The following is a 12,288-nucleotide window of genomic DNA, read 5'->3' on the forward strand; positions in this document are numbered from 1 at the left end:
TGTATACGTGATGATTATACATGGTGTCGCTTAGGACCTTTTTGTTTATTCTCTAGAGTATAACAGCAAGAGTATAGCAAGTAGGTATTAACAGTCCCAAAGCAAATAATGCAAGGCTATCATCAGCCATACTGGCAGAAAGTTTACTACCTCAGCGTGGATGACGATATCGATGTTGTCGAATGATTATGTCAGGATCTAAACAGTATCTACATGTTTTGGAAGAATTACTGGAGCGAAAATATATTGTCATGGAGGCAAAGCACAAAAAACACACAAAAAGACAAAAAACAACATAAAGATTGGGATGACACACAAGTCACCGTACAAGTAGAGTAATTAGGTGAACAAAGATGATTTATCACATCACATCACAATTTTACATTCACCGCAATTCAGTCTGCTCTTTGCAGATTTAGGGGTTTCGCATTTGCTCATTATTTGTTCGTTATTGATAAAGTGATAGTCTCACTTTGGGCCTCCTGATTCCACGTCTTCTCTTTAGATACATAGATTATTTAATCGACCGTGGATCTACGCTGGTACTCTTTTTTTTGTTGTAATCAAAAACCAGTGTTCTCGTAACGTCATTATTATGCTTCAGTTCATTCCTGAATGCTTAACATATCGTTATGATAGTAAAAGAGTATACAAAGCCATATTATCAAGGAAAATATAATAACTCAACGGAACATGAAAGAAGTTCGTAACGGAATTACGCTATGTTCCTTGATGTCTATACAGATTTCAAGCATGTGTACTGGAGTATATGAAAACAAACAGCAAGTTTATGAAAACAATAACAGCAAGAGCAGTTGTCACATCCTGTCACTCATCTAAGCAAATTCGTTATCTCTACAATTAGCTGAATAGGAGAAAGATATACGAAGAAAGATATACGAAGAAAGTCATAAACTACGCGTAAACTTTATACTTGTGGTACGAGCGCGTTCGTTGAGTAGCGTATGCTAATTTGATATTTTACAATGTAATACTGTTTTTTATAAGATAATTACATCAAACATTAGTTTGTATTTCTGTAACAGAAAAGTTGAATCAAAGTGTGGTTTAGTCAAGTCCATTTTTCAACACTTATTGCATTATCTTAATAATCTCATTAGTGGTTAAGACATTCCCATCCGTTCTGCGTGATTTCCATACTCATGAATCTTGAGACTTTTAATTCTACATGCTAGCTTTTTAGTAGGCCCCATCATTTTTCTTTTGTCTTTGAGAAACCTGACTATTTACATTGTGTTCTGGAACGAGTCTGGTACTTTATTTTTTTTGTATGCATTTGAATTCTTATTTGCTGCACCAATGTCAAAGCACGTGTAATTACTTTGAATATTATAGAAATAATGGGAAAAGATGAATAGAGAAAAAGAAATAGAATTCCCTGCATTACAGAAGATATTTTTTTTTTTCGGGAATGCGAAGCGACAACAAATGAAATAGAGCAACGCAAACATGGTATGTCCTACAGGAGTGCTGTTCTACTGTGCTGCTTGATTTTTACCCCTTTTTTTTGGGGGGGGGGGGGGAGGAGGGGGTGACCAAAGGTGTCAGGTTCTATTTTCCAATGAGATCAACGCCTTCCTCTTCGTCTGTTTTTCCGCCGCCAAGGCTTAAGCCACCTTTTCTTAAGAGCACGACCAAGGCTGCGAGTAGGAGGATGACAACGGCACTCATGGCAAGCACGGCCAAGACCCACATTGGCGACGTCCAGGCCGTGGCATCATCTGTAGGATCAACACAAATCTTTAATAAGCATCCTCCTTTGGCTTTGATGACCTGCAGTAGTTGCTGTTTTTGACAAGCACACATTTGGTTAGTGTGGCACTGCTTGTGGTGCGTTCTTGTCATAATACGTCACATCCATTCTAGTGTTACCCCGTTGCCGTTTTATGTAATTTGGTTGTCAAGGGACCAAGTCTATAATTGATACTCTAACAAGAAAAATGATCACGCCAAATAACAGCTGTCAGAAGTGTGTGCAATTGCTACAATTGAGAATCATTCATGCCTTCGAAGGCATACATAAGATTTTGATAATTTTCATGAGATTTCATCATAACTTTTAAGCAAAAAATTCATCTTTTGTAATTAGATGCATGAAAGTCCAATTGTATATGATTCAATTTTATGTAAAACCTCCTTAAGGATATGCAGGTTGCGGATACATACCATAATGTTCGGACTCGACCTGGTTGCTTTGGGTATCCCGTACAATGCGTATGGGGCCTCGTGTCACCCGCTGTACGGGCAGAGGTGGTTGAGCGTAACCCGCCTCACGCCGACGCCTATTCCAAGACTGACTGGTGTAGCCAGCAATACACGCATCCTTGCACATTGAATTAGCATCGTCTTTATCACAGACGAATAGGTCACAGTGGATGTATATCTGCATATGAGTAATAATAAAAATGAAAATTTATCGCGTGTTTTCTATTCAATGTGGAAAAATGTCGATCGGCATCTCATTCAGTTTTTTTTCATTTAAAGACTTATGTATATTCAATGTAGTTAACCGAAACGCAACATGTATGAATTTTCACTGTCCCACACAGCCATGAGAATCGATAAATAGCAAATAGCATCAAACTTATGCCATGTGTACATATTCCTGATTTTAATTCCAGCACAGGGAATGAATCGCTTCAAAAATGACAACGATTCTAATTTGTTTATTATCAAGGCAAAAGCATTTCATATTTGAATTGCGTATATTATACTGAAGTAGGTAAGAAAGGTATATATAGTTTCCGATAAGATGGAGTTTCAGGTTTCCAACGTTTTTGATGATGATTTTTTAGATAATGAGAAACCTCTCATGAAATATGTAAGAGCATTATTATTATAATTCAAAGAGGAATTAAAAGTGTATTGTGGCTGGTGTTGAAATGCTGAGATATTCAAAAGAAAGAGGTCCTAATGAACTGTGGGAACCATCTTTTATTAGGACCTCTTTATTTCACTATGTTTTTGTTTATCTCAGCCATTCCAAAAACCGATTTTCATGAAATCAATTTTGAATTCCTTTCAGAATTGTATGCTCTTTAACATTTCACAACGAGGTTTCTGAGTATATTGCAAATAGTTACAGGCTAACTCCTCACCGCAACCGATATTATACCATCCCTTAAAGGGTTCGTATAGTTTTGGCTGAGACCTAATTTCAGGTTTCTAACATTTTTTGATGAAATAATGAGAAACCTCTTATGAAATATGAAAGAGCATGTAATTCCATGAGGAATTCAACGTTTATTTGATGAAAAATTGGTTTTGAAATGACTGAGATATCCAAAACAGAGCGATTCTAATAACTGTGGGACCCACACTTTATTACGATCGCTTTATTTACTTTGTTTTTGAAGTTTCAGTAATTCCAAACCCGATTTTCATCAAATAAACTTTTAATTCCTCTTGAAATGATATGCTCTGTACTATATCAAAAGTGTTTTCTTGGTATCTTGCAAAAAGTTAAAAGCCCAATTCTCATCTCCACCAATACTGTACTATCCCTTTAAAAGTATCTCATAGGCCTGGTTTGTAAAGAATGGATTCAAGGTTTCCAGTTGATTTTGTTGGTGCAGTTAGATCAATGTAGATAATTAAAAGCGTGAGACCATGACTTACCACTTGATCAGCATCGCCTTCAAGGAAGCGGAATGCTCGTGTCTCGACTTGGATAGCGTCAATAGGCGGAGTGTCTTGGCAAGTTACGGACGTTATGTCTTCTTCTTCGACTATCACCTCCCTGATAAGTGCAGTAAAGGAATGAACTTTAATAAATGAATTTATCAACGTTAAAAAAAAAATGCCATTTGATCTTCCTTAGTCAATCTCCTTCCTCCCTCCACACACACGCATCTACAAACACAAACACACCAACACACTCACACAAACAAACAAACACACACACACACACACACACACACACACACAAGAACTTTACTATGGGTTTACAAAAAAAAGGAACAAAAACACCCAGAAAATACATGACTTTCCGAGGGATCCCCCATCAAATTCTTCCCATCGCACGTGTGTGTGTGTGTGGGGGGGGGGTGGAGCATTAAAGGGACAGGTTCACCTTCATATACATGTGAATTGTGAGAAGGTGGCAATATTGATACAACACATTAGTGGAAATTTGAGGATAATCGGACTATCCATTAAAAAGTTAAGAATTAATGAAGTTTCAGTGCCGCGCCATCGCTGGATGAGGAGACCAGTACAGCTTGTGATGTCACATACTTATGTGTAAAACAATATTAAGAAAATATGAAGAAGTTTTACATATTTGCAGTTTTCTTGTATTATAAAAAGAGCACTTGACTTGCCTATTTCATAATTGGCAGGGGGAATAATATCAATTAATATTCATTAAAATGATAATAACAATAATAATGATAATAATAATAATAATGACATTAATAATAATAATAATAATAATAATAATAATAATAATAATTATAATAATAAAGTCGCAAGGACTGATCTTTGTGTGAGGACTGAAAATCGGGGAAATGGGTCAAATAGCCAATCTTGAGTTTTTCATATTTTCTGAAAGAGCAAGGCTTTTTCTATATTATGCTAAAGTTTGGGATCATAAAAAGAAAGTGAAATTTTGTTATTAGCAGTTTTTCTCGAACACTTTTTGTAGAATAGTGTGATTGGGTGTGTCTTATAGAGTATCCTTTTCATTTCTCAAAAGCCCTGTACACACGCTTCACTTTCAACTCTGATAACTTTAGAAAGGATGCTGCTACTGCTTCGAAAGTAATAATAAAAAAGTCAATTGCGTGCCAGATTAATCTCATGTCCATAGGTATGTGTGTGAAATTCGTTAACAATTGACTCTTTGGCACAGAAAGGGTTAATCATGGATAGATGTAAATAACATTCTCAATTTCAAATTAATATTATAATCCCTTTATTGTTTTTGCTTCGATAGTTTATATCCTGTTTTTTGTCCCATTCATCGCATAGCTGGCACGGGTTGGCAAAAAATAAAAAAAAAATAAAGATAAGTGCTGGAATAGACCCTGTACTTGAGAGCGTCTTTTCTCAGGTCACACTGTTCCAGAATGTTTGCTTTCTTTCCAATACTTAGATTAGATACTTAGATTAGGAGAGTCAGTTTGAATTGAGTAATGCATCATTTTAAAGCTCAAATTCTACTCTTAACTGAAAATCCATGTCTGTCGACATTTTGTTGGATTTGTAATTCAGGGTCGGATATACTTTCTTTAATAATTTAATTACTTTTTTTCGTAATACATTTATTACATCTTAAGTAATGTAAAAAGCAAAAACCCCAGATGCACTTGGCACAATCACACGTGAATAACATATTATTCTTCATGTTACACTTGAGAGACAAACCAATACGTGCTCCCAAAAATGTTTTTCTTTCTAAAGTTCATAAAATCTCCCAGCTTACCAGTCTTTGATAAATTCGTATGATTCTGCCTCGTCAAGGTCGCTACCGAGTGCTGCCCAACAAGACTTAATTGACAGGTCCAAGTGACTGTACTCTGATGATGCCTGGAAATAGAGCTCCCCATTCAGGTGGACAACCATTGGAAACCCTGTGACTTCATTATTGTAGTCGGCACCATCGTAAAACTTCAGATCCAGCCGATATTCTCCTTCGTCTCGCAGATCGGTGTCGATAGTGTAATCCTCAAGTTCGTACCACTCCTGCGATACTCGAACTGTGCGATTGTAGGAGCATGTAATAGGTATAACTACCTTGTACTCGCGGCTTATTTGTCCTTGGAGATGAGCTATGTTTGAGATTTTGTTGGTGTATACATGCTCATCGTCAGTCTCATCCTAGGCAAGACAGTGAAGCACAAAGTTTATTAATTACTATTATTAATATTATTTGCTGTGATTTGCACGTGCTTTGAGTTACACAAGAAAATTCACTCAGCACAACCGTACCAAGAATATGTTATGGAGAGTTAGACGTTTGCAGGGAGAAAAAAAACAGTTAAAGCGATCGTATAGTTTTGGTTGAGAACTAATTTCAGGTTTCTAACACTTTTTTTGTGAGATAATGAGAAACCTCTTATGAAATATGAAAGAGCATGTAATTCTATGAGGAATTCGACATTTATTTGATGAAAACTGCTTTTGAAATGGCTGAGATATCCAAAAAAGAGAGATTCTAATAAAGTGTGGGACCCACACTTTATTACAATGGCTTTTTTTACTTTGTTTTTGGATATTTCAGTCATTCCAAACCCGATTCGCTTTTAATTAAACTTTGAATTTCCCTTAAAATGGTATGCTCTGTACTATATCATAAGTGTTTTCTTGGTATCTTGCAAAGAGTTAAAAGCCCAATTCTCATCTCCACCAGTACTGTACCATCCCTTTAACCCTAGGTTCACTCCACCCTGAGCTGTGACCGTAGCCGAAGGACTGATGGACCGATGGACGCACAACCAGAAAGTATAATGCCTCCGGCATTACTTTGTGATGGAGGCTGATACAGTTCGTTATTCCAAAGGTAGCACGCACCGTCTTTACATTATTTCAGATTAACGAACCTCATCCCATTTTCGTATGAACGAACTTTTGGAATAACTAACCCTATTCCATCGGATCAGGTAAGAACGTTCAGAATAACGTGCATCGCCCCCCCCCCCCCGAAAATAACTGACTGACTGTATGTTTTGCAATACCATTGTAATGTTTGCGAAAAATGAGGAACCGAATAGCATGACAGGATAATTCTGTCAAAATCTAAAAAAAAAATAATATTCAATTTTCATTAACTCGGGTAAAATATGGTTCACAGCCTGTATGAAAGATATTGAATAATAAAACATTCAGATCACCGTTTCTCTGCAGTGTCCCCTTTGGCCACCAAGTTTTCGTTTTCGAATGCGAGATCATTGCAAGCATTATAACCGACCAAGTCAACGGGATGATAAACATGCAAATGATAACTAAATTAAAATAGGAAACACCTGTAAAACTGTTCCACATTCTGTGAGAGAGGTCTCGAAGGCTGCCACTCTGAGACCAGTGTCTCTCTCAGAGGTCTCATTTTTGCCTCGACATTCTGCTGCCGTTTGATTTTTGAACGAGAGACCCTTGTAATCACGAGAAGCGACGAGCAGGTCGAAGGACATCTCTACACGGAAAGAATCCGGTTTGCAAAGCAGCCAGATACCCACTTTGACTAGATGTTTCATCAGGATTGATGAGAGGGAAAGAAAAGAAGGAAAGAGAAAAGGAAAACAAAAAAGTCAACAGTTGTTCTACTTACATTTTATCTTTTCTTTGTCGGAGAGTACTGCAGCCACTTCACTGTCACTTATTGTCTTACGTTGATGGATACTAAACCAACTTCAAGAGGAAATACCAAAAACTGGATTATTTGACTTAAAGAATTATCTTAACTTCTTCATGAAAAAGCAAAACAGAGACAAATGTAAGTCGTTGACAGACAAAAAGTTTGGTGACGAGCTGCATTAGCGTTTTTAAATAATGGCCAAGCAATTCAAAGAAAAATAATTACACTACCTATTGCGATTACCGGAAAGAATGATGACCACCTTCCAACATTTCCCACACCAGTCAGGCAGCACCATCTCGAGTTACTATTTATTTTCTTGATATGCACAGGGAAGTTTTACAGCAAGAGGTTCTGCTGCTAGTAGAGATGCAATGCGTGATTTATAGAATAGCTGTGTCCGTTGTTTGTTACCTCCGCCAAGGGGGGGGGGGGGGGGTTATGTTTTCGTTACTGTTGGTTTGTTTGTTAGTTTAAGTTGTTCGTTTGTCCGTGTGCGCAATAACCCAAAAAGTAGTTAACGGATTGGGATGAAACTTGCACGAAAGGTTGAGAATGACACAAGTAACGAACAATTAACTTTTGGTAGTGATCCGATAATTTTGGGGGAATTTATGAAGGATTTTTGATATTTTGGCAGGTAGGGTCAATGAACTTGGGAGTACAGGCTGCGCGTATTTGAGGTTTGCATGCGCGCACTAAAGCACGTGCTCTAGTTGGCGAGGCGCGCTGTGCAGCTGAGGGTTTATGACGTAACAAAGGCTTCTATATTGGGAAATCGGGCGGCTTTCAGCAAACAATGCAGTACGTATGGGTGGAAATCACTGATCTCTGTGGAAGAACAAGATTAGTGCGGGTGGAAATGGGCTGCATGCTTGGCCGAGGTCTGCGCTCAGAGTGCTTTTCTAGTTTATTTATTCATTCATTTATTACCCATTCCGATTTATTTTTACAGGATAGGCTTCTCAGCTACACAAACTGATTTACAAATCGGCCCTGCATCAAATCAACACAAAGTTCATACAAAGTTACATACAAACGTATGATAAAATTGATAGATTACAGGCGAAACATAATTCACACAAAGGCTCGGTAAACATCTTCTACCACTTGGAACCCGTCTGCAATACATCGAAGGGGCCCATTATGATACCCGTTCGGCTTAAACTGTCAAAACAATGAGCGTATAACTTGCGAGCATCCTGAGATCTATAAAAAAGTTGGTGCAACCCACTTTTCCGAACGCCTATTGTGCAAGCAGAACCCCACGTGATAACCAATTGTGCCACAACAGCTTGCGGTCCGTCCCCTTTGCCACATACAAGCCGCATGCAGGGAACCTTTGTAACTACCCAGTTTGTAATCGAGTCTACAACATTATGATACTAGGCAGTTACGACCTTACGATCGAACACATGTAAAAGTTAATACACTGTCGGCGCAGTCCTTTATCTGACATTTCACATTTTGATTATTAGCATAATTAAAGAAAGAGCACTATTTCACCCACCTCTTTAAAATAATACGTGTGTCCATCCCATGTCATTGATGAATTATTCAACAAGCAATGACCATATAATTTTGCCTTTATAATTTAATAAAAATTATAAAGTATACATATTCAAACATCAAAATTATCAAAAGATAGAAAACAAAATAGTATCTGGGTTTACTTGAACTAATAAATTTGAACATAGTAATGTTGCTGCCTCAAAAGTATACGATTGTAACCAGTCGACAGTGGAGAGGATTTTGCGTTTACTCTTAAACGAAGATGGTGATACTACACTTCTGATATGAGGGAAATTGTTTCATAACTAACGTTGAACCGTTCGTAATACTGGAAAGATTTTTTTTCCTTTTTTCATATACTCAGATCTTTGTTAAGGGACAATCAATGGACAAGTTACAGCATATCATGTAAATATTTAAGGCATTCGTAATGCAATTAATTCGTTATGATAATCTGGAATGAGCCACTTAATGCTTTATACATGTACAAACCAAGCTGGTATCTAACTCTTTGGGCCACTTTCATTCCCATACTAACAATGTACGGGGGATGTAAAAATCTGCATCCAGTACCAAACTTGCATACTTAGTTTGAAGTCATTGCAGTTTAACAGTAAGGTATGAAATAGTCCCTATAGTGACCATAGACAATCATTATGTGGGAGTATGAGTCAGTTCTGCAACAGAATCAGTACCTTTCTTGGCAGGTATTGTTTTAACTGCCCTTTGTGACCAATAGTTCTTGGAATTTTCCAACAACTTCTTTCAATATGTTTATCAAATTGAGAAAATTGTAAAAGGTGCATTTATATCCAACCCGACAATCCAGTGAATATCATTTGCCTTTAACCTGAACTGACAGCGGTAACAACTGTCGATCACAATTATGATTCTCAAAACTGTTATGAATGACAGGTCATTCAATGTGGGCTACATTTATGGCAAATCCAGTCGATGTCACTTTCAAAGTCAGTAATGACTATTCCACATTTGAATAGACACCACATTTGACATCCTGTATATGGGGGGGGGGCAGTCTTTCTGACTGAAGAGTTACATTATTCATGTCTTTAAACAAAGATATTTTTTCGTTAGTTTGAGACTTTTATTGCTCTCAGAGAATTTCGTATACAAGTTCGCTAGTTAACGCCTTGATCACTCCTACCCCTCCTTGTTAGGCGTACCCGCACAACGGGGAGAGGTATCAATGGTATATATACTCCCAACACTTTGTTTTAAAAAGAGACGTACTCATTTCATCATGACCACATGTATGACTTGATTTTAGAGAATGCACAATATCAAGGATCTCACTAAAATCTGTAGGTTTGAAAAATAATGAATTGTCGTTTGACGTGCCTAAACACAGCGAGAAATCTGTCTGTGTATGATCAATCTTCGAAGCTTGACTAGGACCTACATTAACGAAGAACTCATGAAAGCAACATGCTACATCTTTAGGATTACAAAACGCTTGTCCGTTATTCGTAATAGTAGAGGCTACTATGTAATCCCGTGAGATTTTTTTGCCAAAATTGATTTTTTTGGCTAACTTTGTCAATTTGGGGGTGCTGAATCCAAAAAACTTTGGTTCCATTTTTTCCGACCACGTCTTCAGCCGCCATTTTGAATTTCAAAATGGCCGCCATAGCAAACTGTATTTTTATCCATATCTCATTAAGTGAGCATTGTATAAGCTACAAATTTGGTGCAAAATGCATGGTTGTGATGTCAGACACTCTGGCATATCTTTTCCTGATATTGTACATTGTTTTGATACAATTTGTAGACTGCCATCTTGAATTTCAAAATGGCCGCCATAGCAAACTGTATATATTTTGAACCATATCTCATACAGTGAGCATTGTAGAAGCTTCAAATTTGGTGCAAAATGCATGGTTGTGATGTCAGACAATCCGATATATCATTTTCTGATATTGTGGATTGTTTTGATACAATTTATAGGCTGCCATCGTGAAATTCAAAATGGCTGCCATAGCGTTTTCACCCATATCTCATGTTGCAATTATTGTAGTATCATCAAATTTTCAGTAATGCACATGCTTGTGGTGTCCAACGTTCCAGTACAGCTGTTTCCTAGATTGTGGATCATTAGATAGGCCACCATCTTGAAATTCAAGATGGTGGCCATAGAAAAATATATAATACTGCGGTAAGCGCCTTAGATGAATTTGCCAAAATTGTCCTGGTTAGACCGAATTCATTTTCAGGTCACGCAGAACGACAGCCATCTCTTAATTCAAAATGGCCGCCATGAATTCAGACTGTAAGGACAGTTCCAGTGACGTCATCAAGCCATCCTGAGGTGCAAAAATTGCGTAAGGGGGGGGGGGGGGAAGGGGGAGGGGTCCCATACCACTTCCCATAAGTGCGGGCAAGCGTGTAAGCGTTACATCCCACATCCCATAATAGCCAAGCGGGTATGTGGTTCGCGTACTGCGTGCTACAGCTATGCGCTTAATACACACGTGATTTGTTTTTGCCTCTCAGGCAGTACATTATTCTGGTGTCGTGGAACCTCGTTAACAGTTATATTTAATCCCAGTTATTAAATATTTGTACAAAAGCAAGCATTGATACGATTAAAGGTGATCTTCAAAAACTTGATGCTGCCTTGAGAGAATGAAGACAAACAAGGAAAAGTCTCGCAAATGGCAAGAAATGCCATGGTCGCCCTACCAGGCATCCCATTCATAAGCTTGTTGACCACAAAATGAAACAACTCATCAGGGAGCTCATAATTGCTGGATGTATTTCTGGAATAACACAGAATGAATAAGGAATATCAATTAGTAGGTTTTTTCTGATTGCCCTTGTGTGGGTCATCCTCAATTATCAAGACTTCCAAGATGCTTACTGCTGTACCGCCAATGATTCTAAAACTACAAAGGAGCAATGATAGCTCAGTTCTGTGGCACTTTGGATGCATCAGAATTCCTCAACAATTCACAACACCATCACACTAGGGTAATCTCAAAAATTGTCACTGCATTGAAACCGATGAATGTGGTGTTTGGCAATCAGGTATCGGAAACATTCAAGGAGGATATTCTAGAAAGAGATGAAAAGGGAAGTTTTCATGTTCTGTACTAAGAATTTGTATCTGAAGGAATTCAAAAAAAAAATTGTCTGGGATAATATGAGAAAGGCCAGGCATTTAGCTCTTGCAATTGAAATACACGATGTAAGATTGGATCAAAAGTCATTAAGCTTAAGAGGACCACTCATATCTTCTTATAACACTTCTACCGGTACAACAGTCTGATAGACCTGTCATTATCCAGTCATTACTGGACGATACAATCATCGGAAGTTATAAGTTCTAATGTTCTAAGTAATTCCACAATCACTCTTCATCTCACAATTTCATGGCCTTCTCCTCATTCTCACTAATAAAGGTTCATCTTTCATACCCATGCCTTAGAAATCCACAAAACTGA

At 37.7% G+C, this 12,288-nt stretch overlaps 1 protein-coding gene across 1 annotated transcript; it reads right to left on the reverse strand.

Annotated features, from left to right (window-relative positions):
• Window positions 1-1,572: 1,572 nt before the first annotated feature.
• LOC139739389 (ZP domain-containing protein-like) lies at window positions 1,573-7,151 on the reverse strand. The gene is made up of 5 exons (XM_071650010.1): window positions 6,987-7,151; window positions 5,447-5,841; window positions 3,640-3,760; window positions 2,188-2,404; window positions 1,573-1,742 (listed from the first exon to the last, which is right to left on the reverse strand). Exons 1-5 carry the CDS (start codon window positions 7,149-7,151, stop codon window positions 1,573-1,575), a joined length of 1,068 nt encoding a protein of 355 aa, XP_071506111.1.
• Between the last annotated feature and the right edge of the window lie 5,137 nt (window positions 7,152-12,288).

This window comes from Diadema antillarum, unplaced genomic scaffold, assembly GCF_040938485.1.
Source record: "Diadema antillarum isolate AM-2024a unplaced genomic scaffold, OU_Dant_1.0 seq00000798_RagTag, whole genome shotgun sequence".
Taxonomy (NCBI): Eukaryota; Metazoa; Echinodermata; class Echinoidea; order Diadematoida; family Diadematidae; genus Diadema; species Diadema antillarum.

Coding starts and splice junctions, on each gene's coding strand:
- LOC139739389 (XM_071650010.1), bottom strand. CDS start 7,151: ATGTCCTTCGACCTGCTCGTCGCTTCTCGTGATTACAAGGGTCTCTCG. Junction 5,842..6,986: donor AATGTGGAACAGTTTTACAG/GTGTTTCCTATT, acceptor TGTCTTGCCTAG/GATGAGACTGACGATGAGCA. Junction 2,405..3,639: donor AAGGCGATGCTGATCAAGTG/GTAAGTCATGGT, acceptor ACTCATATGCAG/ATATACATCCACTGTGACCT.